Below are 13,782 nucleotides of genomic sequence, written 5' to 3' on the forward strand. Positions count from 1 at the left end.
GTGCTGGTTCTCAGGGCCCTGCTGGTCCCCAAGGAGCCCCTGGTCCTGCTGGTGAAGAAGGCAAAAGAGGGGCCCGTGGAGAGCCTGGTGGTGTTGGGCCCGCTGGTCCCCCTGGAGAAAGAGTAAGTGGGCCAGGAGTCCCCACGCTCATTGGGGTGTGACCTAGAGATGCAAGTCCGGTCCCTGTGGCTCTGGGTCTTTGCTGAGTCTGTGGCCTCCTAGACGTCCTACTTCTTTTTTCTCCACCCACCACCACGGGGATAGGGAACCTTCTCCTTCTTTGTGTCTCTCCCCAACCCCCGGGATGGCATGAAATAGTTGCAGCTCCTTCCCAGAAAGGTGGGGACAGGCCCAAGAAGTTAATCTCTCAGAATCTTGCAGGTTGTAGCTACTGCGCCACAGAAATTATGGTTGGCGGGTTCGTGGGATGGACCCCCTGGGGTCTGGCGAGGCTCTCTGCAGCCGCGGTTGGGTCAGGGGCCACCCTATCTCACAGCCTCTCCTCTCTACTTCTCCCTAGGGTGCTCCTGGCAACCGTGGGTTCCCAGGTCAGGATGGTCTGGCAGGTCCCAAGGTGAGTCGGGGCACAGGGGCTGGGGTCCCCACATCACTGGTCAAATGGCTTTCTGCTGAGCCCCTGCCTCCTCTTGTGTAGGGAGCCCCTGGAGAGCGAGGGCCCAGTGGCCTTGCTGGTCCCAAGGGAGCCAATGGTGACCCTGGCCGTCCTGGAGAACCTGGCCTCCCTGGAGCCCGGGTAAGGAGCAGAGCTGCTTTTGTCCTCGGCTTCTGACTTTGAGCAGAACCCCCATGCCCCGCCCCACCTGGTCCCTCCGCCCCTGTGCTGCCAGGTTTGGGCGGTCCTGGGGCTGCCCTGACACCCATCCTCTTCTCTCTCCTACACAAAGGGTCTCACTGGTCGCCCTGGTGATGCTGGTCCTCAAGGCAAAGTTGGTCCTTCTGTAAGTCCATCATCTGGGGTCGTTGGGAGGGGTTGGGGAAATCCTTGGGGAGGCAGATGGGAAAAGAGACAGGAGTTGGGTAGGGGCAGCCCGTGAATTTTGAGAATTGGGGTGGGGGACAGATGGTAGGTACTAGGGCCAGGTGTGGCCTGTGCAGTGGCTGTGAGTTCTGAAAATGCCACCCCCTTGTGCATTTGGGCCTTCTGTTGGAGGAAGACAAAGCGCGGTGTGCATTTTCACGGACAAACATTATGAGTGAAGGCGTGCCTTGTCGCCGATGGGGCCTGTGTGTGATGTGGGCTGCTGTTTGTGAACTTGGTCCATCCCACGTGCTGTCTGGCCAGTGCCCAGCCCTGAGCCTGCTACACAGTAGGCACTTAGTAGATACTGGATGGAGGAATGTGGTCGAGTGTCCGTGTTCTGAGAATGGTGTCCTCTCTTTCAGGGAGCCCCTGGTGAAGATGGTCGCCCTGGACCTCCAGGTCCTCAGGGGACTCGTGGGCAGCCTGGTGTCATGGGTTTCCCTGGCCCCAAAGGTGCCAATGTACGTAATCACCTGCCCTTCCCTTTCCTTGCGTATGGTGCCACCACCTTCCCGCCCCTGGGGAAAGGGCTGGCCCTGAACAGAGTTATCCCAAGGGCCATGATGAGCAGGATCCGCGGTGCCCTGGGCAGTGGGACCTCCACGCCCCGTAGGAGTGGATGTGGTCAGGGGAAGCCCAGGGCTCTGTAGGGCCCTTGGGGCATCTCAGCCGTGACGTTGGTCCATGGGGCAGCGCTATCAGTTCACACCTCGGAGCACGAGAGGTGCTGACACTTGGCTTTGGCCTTTGCTGTCCACGAGGCAGTGGCCCCAAGCCCCAATCTCCCAAGCTGGCTGTACCCCCGCTCCCACCAGAGCCCTCCACCTGATGGCCCCGTACTCTTGCTTCCAGGGTGAGCCTGGCAAAGCTGGTGAGAAAGGACTGCCTGGTGCTCCCGGTCTGAGAGTAAGTACCCTCCCCACTGCCCATGCCTTAGCGTTTGCTGGACCCCTGTAAGGAGAGAGCGCCCCTATGGCGTGCTTCTGGGACCCCTAGTTGGCAGTGTGGATTCCTGCGGCTGAGCCCATGCTGCTCTGGGCCCTGCTCTGGGAGTCCGCACGGGGAGACTTCTGGTCGCTGACAGCAGCCCAGAGAGATGGAGGAGGCTCCCACGCTGAGAAGGACTGAGGGAAAGAAGGGGGCCGGGGAAGGACAGGAAGGGAAGGTGTGGAAATGGAGTTCAGGCGGGGGATCTTCTAGAAACTCTGGGCCACATAGTACACCTGCCTGGTCCTGGGGTCTGTAGAACTGAAGAAGTATATCATTACATCACCCCTCTCTCTCCCCTCTAGGGTCTCCCTGGCAAAGATGGTGAGACAGGAGCTGCAGGCCCCCCTGGACCTGCTGTGAGTACCTGCCCAGCCTCTCCAGGTGGCCCGTGGGCAGGAGCTTTGTGGGTAGAGGTGGGGAGTAATGGAGCTGACAGGTGTGGATCTGGGCTGATCCAGGACACCTGACCCAGCCTGAGCTGAGGCAGGGCATCCCAGCAGGCAGCCCGGACCCCATCGGGGTTGTCAGGGGTGCGGGTCACTGGTGGGAGGACAGCGAGGCACGCACACCTTGCTTGGTCCCAGATTCTCTGGAGGCTGGCTCAGCTCGCTTTTGTCTCCCTCTGCAGGGACCTGCCGGTGAACGAGGCGAGCAGGGTGCTCCGGGGCCATCTGGGTTCCAGGTAAGTGGCTAGATCAGTCCTGTTCAGCCTCCATCCACACGCAGGACTCTGGGGCAGCAGCAGTGCCCCCTTGAGGGGGACCCAGGGATGAGTCTTCCCTGAACCCCCTCCCCTACACCTGCTCTCGCACCGTGCTGGCCTCCCTGCAGGGCACGGCAGCAAACGCACTCCTTTCCTAACTAAGTCACCTTGGCTTCTAGGGACTTCCTGGCCCGCCCGGTCCCCCAGGTGAAGGTGGAAAACCAGGTGACCAGGTGAGTTTGGGGCTCTTTGAACCTGTAGGCTGTGTAGGTGGGAAGACCTATTCTCATGCCCAGGAGGCAAGGGCAGGAGGGGGCACAAGGAGCCCCATGAGGCCAGGGAATGTCCAGGACCTGCTGCCCAGCTCTCCACAGAGGACAGTCTGAGCTCAGCCCCCGGCGGGAGGGCAGCTCAGCCAAGGATCTGGGGCAGAAAAGCCTCTGCTCTCTCACACATCCTTCTTTGTTCTTCAGGGCGTTCCTGGTGAAGCTGGAGCTCCCGGCCTCGTGGGCCCCAGGGTGAGTGTCCCGTCCGCTGTTCCCGCGCGGCCTCCTTGGGCCTGCTCCTTCCCGTGTGGTTCTGCCGCGCGTCCCAGCACAGCCATCCTGGCTCTCCTCTCTCTCTGGGCCTCCGCCCCGTCTCTCTTGCCTGATTGCTCCTTGGTGTCTCTGCCACAGGGTGAACGAGGTTTCCCAGGGGAACGTGGCTCTCCCGGGTCCCAGGGCCTCCAGGGGCCCCGCGGCCTCCCTGGCACTCCTGGCACTGATGGTCCCAAAGTGAGTGAGGCGGGTCCTGCTGGCGGGGGTCCTCTGGGCTGGAAGGGGAGGGGGCTCAGGGGGGATGAAGATGGAAGGAGGGAGGGATGGAGGATGAGACAGAAAGGGATCTGGGCAGAGGAGGAAGGGAAGGAAAGGGGGCTTGGGGCCTGGGGGGCCCAGGGGAAGTGCTGCCCTCCACTGATTCCTCTCCCACCGCAGGGCGCAGCTGGCCCAGGTGGCCCCCCTGGGGCTCAGGGCCCTCCAGGTCTGCAGGGAATGCCCGGTGAGAGAGGAGCAGCTGGCATCGCTGGGCCCAAGGGAGACAGGGTGAGTACCAGGCTGAGCGCGCCTCCGCCACAGCTGGGCTTCCCCACACTCCCTCCCGCTCCCCACGGCACCTGGCGGTGAGGGTCCCCGTTACCCTCTTGAGGAACTTGGAGACCCCTCCCAGGCTCTCCGTTTGACCTTGAGTGACACGACATCCTGCCCTGACACTTCCCTCCGTCTCACTTCTGTTACTCCTCGTCACCCACCCTGAGACTGCAGCAAAGCCCTCTTGGCCAGGCTCTGAGCTCTGCCTGGAGCCCCACTGGGGGCGGGGGGCACTGAGCCGGCAAAGGGGATCTTGGAGTGACTTCCTGAGGTGGCCCGTTTTTCTCTATCCCACAGGGTGATGTTGGTGAGAAAGGCCCCGAGGGAGCCCCCGGGAAGGACGGTGGACGAGTAAGTGGTTGCTGGTTGCAGGCTCCCTAGGGTTGGGATGGGGACGGATGCAGGAGACCTCGTGCACTCAGGGGACAGAGGGGCAGCGTGTGAGCGTGGTCTCTGCTCCTATCTCAGTTTTGTGGGCTGGGCAACTACAGGGACTTCCCTGTCAAATTTTGTGGGGGCCCCAGGGTGAGAGGGAGCTCTGGGGGCCACACGACGGTACACCAAGGTCCGCTGGGTGCGGCGTCTCCAGGCTCCCTGTTGGACTCCGCGTCCCTGGCTGCCTCTCCCTGCCCCTCACTCCACCTTCTCCCCCGCCAGGGTCTGACTGGCCCCATTGGCCCCCCTGGCCCGGCTGGTGCCAATGGTGAGAAGGTGAGTCGTGGATCCCTTTCCTCGCTTTGCCTCGCCTCCCCATCAAATCTCCTTCTCATCTCCTGCCAAAGACTGCTCTCTCTTCCCCTCGCTCGATGCCTGTCGGCCTCCTGCCCTGCAGCGGCTGCAAGGAGTGGAGGGCGGGGGCTCTTCTTAGAGGCAAAGTCATGGCTGTGTGCACCACTGAGGGAAGCAGTTGGATGGGGGTATGGGTGTCTTCAGCAAAGGCCCCGAGTAGGTGCAGGTATGGCCAAAGCAACAAGGGGAGAACATGCCGCGGGTCGCAGGGGAGACCAGAGACCCTGTCCTCCCGTCAGGGCTCTCCGGATGCACTTTGCTCTGGAAGGGACCCCCTCTCACCCCACATTCCTCATCCTTGGCTTTTGTCCGCCCCCCCACCCGCCGGCCCACTTTAGGGAGAAGTTGGGCCTCCTGGTCCTGCAGGAACTGCTGGTGCTCGCGGCGCCCCGGTGAGTATCTGCCCCTGAGCCTGGCCCTGCAGGCCCCCCGGGCATGGCTCCCACCCTGCCCTCTGGGCCTGGGGGTGGGAGGAGAGATGAGAAAGGGAGAAGACACGTCCCCCCATGATGTGATCAGGGTGGAGGGCCGTTGGGTCCCCAGATCCTCTGACCGCGAGAGGCTTTCTGACCTGGGTCCCTTTATTTAGGACGGAGCTTCCCGACCCCCTCTCTGAGGGTTACTGTGCAGTAGGCTGGGCTGGGCCAGAGCGGGCTCTGGGCTCACAGGAGGGAACAGAGCAGGCCGGCAGCTGAGCCTCACCCCTCCCGGCCCTCTTCTCTCACAGGGTGAACGTGGAGAGACTGGACCCCCCGGGCCCGCTGGATTTGCCGGTCCCCCTGTGAGTATCCCTGTCCACCCTCCCTCCCTCCCATGCCCTCCACTCTGGCCAGCTCAAGTCATTCCCCAAGGACACCATCCCGCCTGCGGGGGAGGGAGGGACAGGATTTAAAGAAGAGGGAAACGGCTCCTCTCCGTCCACATCTCCACACCTACGTGACAGTCCTACCTGAGGCTCGGTGTCCAGGCCCAGGGTGGACGCACACACTCGCACAGTCTCTGGCCCCTTTGGAGGAACCTCGAGTGTTTGCCCGCACTCACTGGCCTCCTCCTTCCCGGGACAGGGTGCTGACGGCCAGCCCGGTGCCAAAGGCGAGCAAGGAGAGGCTGGCCAGAAAGGCGACGCTGGTGCCCCGGGTCCTCAGGGCCCCTCTGGAGCTCCCGGGCCTCAGGTGGGTAACACTGAGCTCCCCCCGGCAACCGATCCCACAGGGTAGGCGGTGCTGGGTGCTGGGAGAGGGGCCTGGGCAGGCAGAGGTGGCTAGGAGGCCTGGGGATGCCCGCCTGTGTTTAGGGCCCTCCACCCAGCAGACCCCGGAGCCTGCTGCTGCAGCCACAGGAGGGGGAGGCTGCAGGGAGGAGGAATTGGTGCTCAGGTCAGGGGTAAAGGTTCAAGGAGCTAAGCTGGCTTTCAGAGCCGTGGGTGTGGGTGTGGGTGTGGGTGTGTGGCTGGGGGCCGACACAGGGTACCAGCCGCTGGGTCTCCCTGAGCACAGACGGCCCGGGGCAGAGCGGCCAGTCTCCTGGGAGACCTCGGACTGGCTCTGAGGACACCTGATGGGCCTGCCCTCCCCGAGGTCTCCTAGAACACGAGTCTCCTATGGGTCGGGGTGGCAGGCCCACCTGTGACAGCCTCTCCAGGCTGGGATTTTAGTGCTGACAAAGCTGTGTCTTTGAGGACCTAGCTCTCGGGAGTCCACGGTCGGTCGGGGGCCCAGAAGGAACCCGCGCCCAGAAGCCCACAGCCCTCCCCCAGGGCGACCGGGCCTCACCATCTCCCTCCTTCCTCCCCAGGGTCCTACTGGTGTGACTGGTCCTAAAGGAGCCCGAGGTGCTCAAGGCCCCCCGGTGAGCAAAGCCCCCATTCCCACTGTCACTGGGCCGGGTGGAGGGCACTGTAGGGGCAGTGGCTTCACTCGCACCCACCCCCCAGGCCTCAGGAAGGAGGCCTGGCCCCAGAGACACCACCCCGTCTCCTTCCCTCTCAGCCCGAGCCCCTCCCACACAGAGCCCATCCCACAGCCGGGTGGGAGAGAGGGCGCCCCTACAGCGCTGACTGCCCCAGCCGCATGCTCCCCCTGCAGGGGCTGGAGGCTGAGAAGCTGCAGCTGCCCGAGGCAGTGGCCAGACCTGGGGGCCCTTTCTCCCTCTCTAGCTCTCCCCTTGCTGCCGTGCGCCCCTCGCCCCTTTCCACGCCAGCCTATGAGACCCCCGCCCCCAAATTTGATTCTTGGGCCTCCTGAGGGTCTGAGATACTCAGGGTCCTCCTCTCGTCACATAGGGGGCCACCGGATTCCCCGGAGCTGCAGGCCGCGTCGGACCCCCAGGTTCCAATGTAAGTGCTGCCCCCGGCTGTTTCCTCCCTAACTCCAGGCATGGGAGGCACAGGCAAGGGTCGAAGAGTCTGGCCCAGTCCCCCACATGTCTTTGTGCCCATCCCCACTCCTGGGAACAGTAGTTAACTGACCATAGGGACCTGCTCTCCTTGTAGACAGCTGGGAGCAGGGTGGTGTGCCCTCTTGCTGGCCACACGCTTCTGGCTCCATGGGCAGGACGGGGCTGGTACAGTTGCTTTCATCGTGGACGCACACTTCTTGAGCACACTGTGCTTTGTAAGAATGTCTGCACCTTGCTCCTGGGGAAAGTCCCCCAGCTCACCAACACCACCAAGGGCAGAGGGAGCAGGCACAGAGGCTTAGCGGCCAGGGGCGAGGCTGGAGCTGTTCCTTGAGGACGGGTGGTGGGACTGAGGCCACAGGGAAGGAAGCAGAAGGGAGTCCAGGTAGATCAGAAAAAGGAAAGCGTGCAGAGGCTGGAGAAGCCAGGCTGGCTTGAAGCCAGAGCTCATGGGGGAGAGAAGATGGAAGAGGTAGTCCGGGGTGGGGATCAAGCTGCCCTTAGGGTGGAGGAAGCCCCCAGAGGGTCACCGTGGCTTTGGCAGCCTGGAAGGATGGCAAAGGGTGAGATGAGTTCTCACGTCCCGCATTTGTTCCTTCTAGGGCAACCCTGGACCCCCCGGCCCCCCTGGTCCTTCTGGAAAAGATGGTCCCAAAGGTGCTCGAGGAGACAGTGGCCCCCCTGGCCGAGCTGGTGACCCTGGCCTCCAAGGTCCTTCCGGACCCCCTGGCGAGAAGGGAGAGCCTGGAGATGACGGTCCTTCTGTAAGTCCCACCCCAGGCTGGGGAGCCCAGGGCCAAGGTCCCTGGAGCAGGAGTGTGAAGGGCACGTGGGCTCACAGAGCCCAGAGTGGGGGGAGCAGGACTGTGGGGCTGCCGGGGAGGGGTGGGCGCTGCAGAGAGAAGTGCCCTGACCCCTGCAGTGGGCAGCTGGCCACCTCGCAGATGGGCAGGGGGCAGCTCCGTGTCACTTCTCAAGTTCTCACCTCCCTCCCCTCCTCCCTCAGGGTCCCGACGGTCCTCCAGGTCCCCAGGGTCTGGCTGGTCAGAGGGGCATCGTTGGTCTGCCTGGGCAGCGTGGTGAGCGAGGATTCCCCGGCCTGCCCGGCCCATCGGTGAGTGGGGACGCCCCTTCCTCCGGGCGAGCTGGGCCCAGCCTGGCTCAGGTGGAGGCTCTTCACCTGGTGCTCTCGGTGTCCTGGCCACCCCGAGGCTGCCACCACTCTGTACCATCTGAACTGACCCCCGGTCAGTGCTCTCCCCAGAAGGGCTCAGAGGGGCCTCGGAGCGCGCACTCATCCTCCTCGTCGCTGTCCCCCAGGGTGAGCCTGGCAAGCAGGGAGCTCCTGGAGCATCTGGAGACCGAGGTCCCCCTGGCCCCGTGGGTCCTCCTGGCCTGACTGGTCCTGCGGGTGAACCTGGACGCGAGGTGTGCAGTGGGATCCACTGTGGGGTAGCCCGTTCTAGGGAGAGGGGAGCCCTGGAGAAGGGGGTGACAGATGGGCCGAGCCCAAGCGCCCAGATGTGATGGGAGGGTGGTGATGGGAGAGAGAGGGCACGGAGACTAAGAGCTGGGCCCATGGTGGGGAGGCAGGAGGAAGCTGGCTGAGAAAACTTAGGCTGGGTGGAGGGCACAAACCTGGGCTCCTGAGAGAGGACAGGAAGCAGAGGCGGGGATGGTGGACAGCTCTGATGGCGTCTGTTTCCCTTTGCGCAGGGAAGCCCTGGTGCTGACGGCCCCCCTGGCAGAGACGGTGCAGCTGGAGTCAAGGTGAGTATTGGGGTCTCACTCAAGGTGAGCATGGTGGGGTGGGGAGGACATTCCATTGGCCTGGCAGGGCTGGGGTCAGAATCACGTCTCTCCTTGCCTCTTCTGGAACGTTCCTCTCTGAGCCGGAGACCTCTCTCCTGACAGGGTGATCGTGGTGAGACCGGTCCCTTGGGTGCCCCCGGAGCCCCAGGGCCCCCTGGCTCTCCTGGCCCCGCCGGCCCAGTCGGCAAGCAGGGAGACCGAGGAGAAGCTGTGAGTATCTTCGAGTCAGTAAAAGCCACGGTGGAGGAGGGTGGCTGCGTGGGTAGGGAGCTTTCCACCACCCCAGGCCCTGGGCGCGTCCCTGGGGCTGGGCTGTGGAGCAGCAGCCTCAGTGCCCAGCCCGGGGGCAGACGCAGAAGAGGGCCGTCCCTGTCCTGACCGTGCTCTGACGCTGCCCCCACTCTCCCCACAGGGTGCACAAGGCCCCATGGGACCCTCAGGACCAGCTGGAGCCCGGGGAATGCCAGTGAGTATCTGAGCATCCTGTGCTGGGTCCCCGACAGGCAGGTTCAGGGGGCAGCAGGGACCTGGGGCTCCTTGGTTCGGGTGAGGCTGGCAGAGACTGGCCTGAGCTGACCAAACCTGTGTCTTTGTGTCTTGTTCCCAGGGCCCTCAAGGCCCCCGAGGTGACAAAGGAGAGACGGGAGAGGCTGGCGAGAGGGGACTGAAGGGACACCGTGGCTTCACTGGTCTGCAGGGTCTGCCCGGCCCCCCTGTGAGTGCCGCAGGCTGCGCTTTGTTCCCCAGGGCGTCCCACTTCACAGAGCCCACTTGAGTTTCCCATGCTGCTAAGGCGACTTGGGATCATCCTGAGAAACGTGCAGGGCCTCCTCAGGGTTGGAGGGAGGAGCACATGGAAGGGGCGCAGGGGCGGGACGTGTATGCGCTCCCCCAGCTCCCAGTATATATACATATTCAAGAAGGCCTCCTGACGTGGAAGATGGGGCCCTGTCTGTGCTGACCTCTGACCTTTGCCTCTTCCTGCTGCACAGGGTCCTTCTGGAGACCAAGGGACTTCTGGTCCTGCCGGTCCTTCTGGCCCCAGAGTAAGTGAGACGGAGCGAACCCTTCCTCCGGGGTGGGACCAGGGTGCTGGTCAGCTGTTTGGTGAGGAGGGAGATGTGGCTGCTTCTGGGGAAGCCTCGGGCTCAGGTACCTCACTCAGCAGCAGAAGTGGGACTGGCTTGGTGACACTGTGGCCAGAGAAGTACCTGAGGTCACAGGACGAACACGAGAGCAGCTCTCGGCTGTCAGACAGACTCCCTGGGAATAGGATTTTACAAAGAGGACTGCAGGGAGTGAGAGAGCCGTGAAGCCGTCCTGCCGGTTCTTGGCCACACGGAGACCAGCGCGGGGTTCCATGACTGAGAAATGGGAAAACCTGGGAAGAGAGCAGCTATGAGTGCTGCCAGGACGGCCGCCTCACCAGCCCCAGCTTCTCCCGGACCTTCCCTTTGTCGATGGCTCTCTTCTCACTGCCTTTCTCCCTCCCGGCCTGCAGGGTCCTCCTGGCCCCGTCGGTCCCTCTGGCAAAGATGGCGCTAATGGAATCCCCGGCCCCATTGGACCTCCTGGGCCCCGTGGACGTTCAGGCGAAACTGGCCCTGCTGTGAGTGTCCTTCCTGCTGTCTGGGGTGTTTCCAGCACCGGGAGGCTTGAGCTCTCTGATGCTAAGGGCTTCTTTGGGGGCATCAGCCTGCAGCTAATACGACAGCATCCTTTATCCTGGGAGCTCCCTGGAAGTTCAGAGTCCATGAGACATAGAAGAGAGGGGCTAATGAAGCAACAGGGAGCATCCTATGGTTTTCTTGGTCTTGGCCTGCTGTGCACACACACACACACACACACACACACACACACATGCACACACCCAACGTCATGGGACTGGGAAGAAGACATCCTCGTACATTCTAGCAGGTGGGGATGGACATAGGAGGGGCGTCTCCCTGTAATTCCTGGCTGATTTCTCTGTTTCCTGCTGCAGGGTCCTCCTGGAAATCCTGGACCCCCTGGCCCTCCAGGTCCCCCTGGCCCTGGCATTGACATGTCCGCCTTTGCTGGCCTAGGCCCGAGAGAGAAGGGCCCCGACCCCCTGCAGTACATGCGGGCCGATGAGGCAGCCGGCAACCTGAGAGAGCACGACGCCGAGGTGGATGCCACACTCAAGTCCCTCAATAACCAGATCGAGAGCATCCGCAGCCCCGAGGGATCCCGCAAGAACCCCGCTCGCACCTGCCGGGACCTGAAACTCTGCCACCCTGAGTGGAAGAGCGGTGAGCCTGGAGGGCAGGATCCCCGCCCCGGAGAATAGGAAGTCAGCCCACTGGGCATGGCCCCCTTCAGAAGGAGGGAGCAGGCATCTCTTAGTGCCGGGCAGAGTCGGGCCTGGAAGGCTCTGGCACTGGTGGCTCCCCCATTTCACAGCAGAGAAACTGCAGCCCTGGTCCCGTCCTGCCATGGCCACATGGTGGAAGTGACTTCAGGGTAGAGTTCCATCCACTGGGCAGGCCCTGCTCCTGTCCCTTTGCCTGCACCCCCGTTTAGCCCTGGACCTTCCCATCCGGGTCTCCTCGCCCGGATCCCTCCCTCTCCCCTCCCTTTGGCCGCACGTGGCCCTCACACCCTGCTCCTCTCCCCCTGGTGTCCCCGTAGGCCTTTCTGTCACCCCAGGCAGGCCTGGCTCTCTCGGGAGCGTGTGTCTGTGCCTGTCTGAGCCCCGATGGGGTGTTGCCTCTCCGCTGCAGGAGATTACTGGATCGACCCGAACCAGGGCTGCACCCTGGACGCCATGAAGGTTTTCTGCAACATGGACACTGGCGAGACCTGCGTCTACCCCAGCCCAGCCAGCGTTCCCAAGAAGAACTGGTGGAACAGCAAGAGCAAGGACAAGAAACACATCTGGTTTGGAGAAACCATCAACGGTGGCTTCCACGTGAGTCCCTGCTTGCTCTAGGCCAGGGACGGTGCCTCAGAATCCTCCCCTGCTTTCTCCCTGGCAGTTTTTAGCGCCTTGCTCCCATTCTCACTGGATGGGGTGGGGGGAGAGTTAAGGGGAAGAAGGAAAGAGGAGGAGGAGGATTTTTTCCCACTTCGAGGTGGAGGAAGAGTCCTTGAGAGGCTTGCTCCACTCCCCAGAAGCAGACATGTCTTCCTAGTGACCCCTCCCCCAGCCCCCTTCAGCTCCTGCGAACCCCGGTCGGAGGCCCCTGTCCCCCCGGGCCTCACGCCACTGCTCTCTGCCCTCCCAGTTCAGCTATGGAGATGACAACCTGGCTCCCAACACTGCCAACGTCCAGATGACCTTCCTGCGCCTGCTGTCCACCGAGGGCTCCCAGAACATCACCTACCACTGCAAGAACAGCATTGCCTACCTGGACGAAGCCGCTGGCAACCTCAAGAAGGCCCTGCTCATCCAGGGCTCCAACGACGTGGAGATCCGGGCTGAGGGCAACAGCAGGTTCACGTATACTGTTCTGAAGGATGGCTGCACGGTGAGTCAGGCCGGCTGGGCCACCAGAGAGATGAGCCGCCCGGGGCCCCGGGCTGCAGCAGGCAGAGGGCTGGTCCACAGCAGGCATCCTAGTCCTAAAGGGGCACGAGCGTGACGGGCTACTTGGGGACGACACGCAGAGCGACAGGTGAGGGAGAGGGGCGTGCTCTTCTGTCTCCTCCCCTCTCTTGGCTCAGCGTGTCCGGTGACTTGGAGGAACACTCATGCGATGTGTGGGCCTCTGCCCTCGCAGGCTGGGTCACTGTGGAGTGGGGAGGAGAAGGGCAGGGGGAGGAGGCTGAGGACTGGAGTCGAGGTGGAGGCCAATCCAAGAGAGGTCTAGGCCCCCCGGGTGTGTTCTGTGCTTTGTGTTCAGTTTTGGGGTCCAGGGCAGCTGGCACCAGATTGTAAGGCATCCACCAACTCTCCTCTCTTTCTCCCCTAGAAACACACCGGTAAGTGGGGCAAGACTATGATTGAGTACCGGTCGCAGAAGACCTCACGCCTCCCCATCATTGACATTGCACCCATGGACATAGGAGGGCCCGAGCAGGAATTCGGTGTGGACATAGGGCCTGTCTGCTTCTTGTAAAAACCCGAACCCAGAAACAACACCATCCATTGCAAACCCAAAGGACCCAAGTACTTTCCAATCCCAGTCACTCTAGGACTCTGCACTGAATGGCTGACCTGACCTGATGTCCATTCATCCCACCCTCTCACAGTTTGGACTTTTCTCCCTTCTCTAAGAGACCTGAACTGGGCAGACTGCAAAATAAAATCTCGGTGTTCTATTTATTTATTGTCTTCCTGTAAGACCTTTGGGTCAAGGCAGAGGCAGGAAACTAACTGGTGTGAGTCAAACGCCCCCTGAGTGACTGCCCCCCCAGCCCAGGCAAGAGAACCCCCCCCCTTCAGGTGCCGGGCGCAGGAACTGTGTGTGTCCTACACAATGGTGCTATTCTGTGTCAAACACCTCTGTATTTTTTAAAATGTCAATTGATATTAAAAACAAAAAAATTATTGGAAAGTACATATTGGCTTGTGCTTTGTTCTTTATCTTTCATTAGTCCTGGAGTCTGTGGGCAGGACAGAATCCTCTTTCGCAAACTTTGGCACCAACTGGAACCCAGGGGTGAACTAGGAACAGAGACCAAGGTTTGGGAAGGGAGGCACACGAGAGGGGGTGGCCTTGTTCCTGAGCATAAGCCCAGACACACCTCCGGGCGGATTAGTGCAAGAGAAAAGATGCGCTCTGAACTCCGACGGGGAGGTGGGGCCTGCGTCGTGCCACTCGGGAGAGACCAGAGACGCCCCGAGGGAAGGGGGGTGCACGGTGCAGCGGGGAGGGCAGGGGAGGGAATCCACAGAGGCCCGCGATAAGTGCACACAGTCAGACAATCTATTTCTCTCTTTCCCTCAGACCTCA

The 13,782-nt window shown here is 62.3% G+C and overlaps 1 protein-coding gene across 2 annotated transcripts in view; it reads left to right on the top strand.

Moving 5' to 3' along the window:
- The window catches only part of COL2A1 (collagen type II alpha 1 chain), a gene marked incomplete at its 5' end in the record, with an annotated part of 31,063 nt that extends 17,829 nt beyond the window's left edge, over positions 1-13,234 (top strand). For both annotated transcript variants that reach the window (XM_081248959.1, XM_081248958.1), the window contains 32 exons: positions 15-122; positions 521-574; positions 656-754; positions 906-959; positions 1,405-1,503; positions 1,895-1,948; positions 2,335-2,388; positions 2,661-2,714; positions 2,915-2,968; positions 3,209-3,253; positions 3,413-3,511; positions 3,713-3,820; positions 4,163-4,216; positions 4,523-4,576; positions 4,993-5,046; positions 5,382-5,435; positions 5,719-5,826; positions 6,449-6,502; positions 6,936-6,989; positions 7,654-7,815; positions 8,058-8,165; positions 8,372-8,479; positions 8,768-8,821; positions 8,966-9,073; positions 9,276-9,329; positions 9,471-9,578; positions 9,856-9,909; positions 10,365-10,472; positions 10,848-11,136; positions 11,608-11,795; positions 12,112-12,354; positions 12,799-13,234. In XM_081248959.1, the coding sequence (XP_081105085.1) occupies positions 15-122; positions 521-574; positions 656-754; positions 906-959; positions 1,405-1,503; positions 1,895-1,948; positions 2,335-2,388; positions 2,661-2,714; positions 2,915-2,968; positions 3,209-3,253; positions 3,413-3,511; positions 3,713-3,820; positions 4,163-4,216; positions 4,523-4,576; positions 4,993-5,046; positions 5,382-5,435; positions 5,719-5,826; positions 6,449-6,502; positions 6,936-6,989; positions 7,654-7,815; positions 8,058-8,165; positions 8,372-8,479; positions 8,768-8,821; positions 8,966-9,073; positions 9,276-9,329; positions 9,471-9,578; positions 9,856-9,909; positions 10,365-10,472; positions 10,848-11,136; positions 11,608-11,795; positions 12,112-12,354; positions 12,799-12,945 (3,045 nt within the window). In that variant the 3' untranslated portion in view covers positions 12,946-13,234. The remainder of the gene's footprint in view (positions 1-14; positions 123-520; positions 575-655; positions 755-905; positions 960-1,404; positions 1,504-1,894; positions 1,949-2,334; positions 2,389-2,660; positions 2,715-2,914; positions 2,969-3,208; positions 3,254-3,412; positions 3,512-3,712; positions 3,821-4,162; positions 4,217-4,522; positions 4,577-4,992; positions 5,047-5,381; positions 5,436-5,718; positions 5,827-6,448; positions 6,503-6,935; positions 6,990-7,653; positions 7,816-8,057; positions 8,166-8,371; positions 8,480-8,767; positions 8,822-8,965; positions 9,074-9,275; positions 9,330-9,470; positions 9,579-9,855; positions 9,910-10,364; positions 10,473-10,847; positions 11,137-11,607; positions 11,796-12,111; positions 12,355-12,798) is intronic.
- Positions 13,235-13,782: the final 548 nt, after the last annotated feature.

Source organism: Mesoplodon bidens (assembly GCF_964165515.1).
Source record: "Mesoplodon bidens genome assembly, chromosome: 11".
Lineage (NCBI taxonomy): Eukaryota > Metazoa > Chordata > Mammalia > Artiodactyla > Ziphiidae > Mesoplodon > Mesoplodon bidens.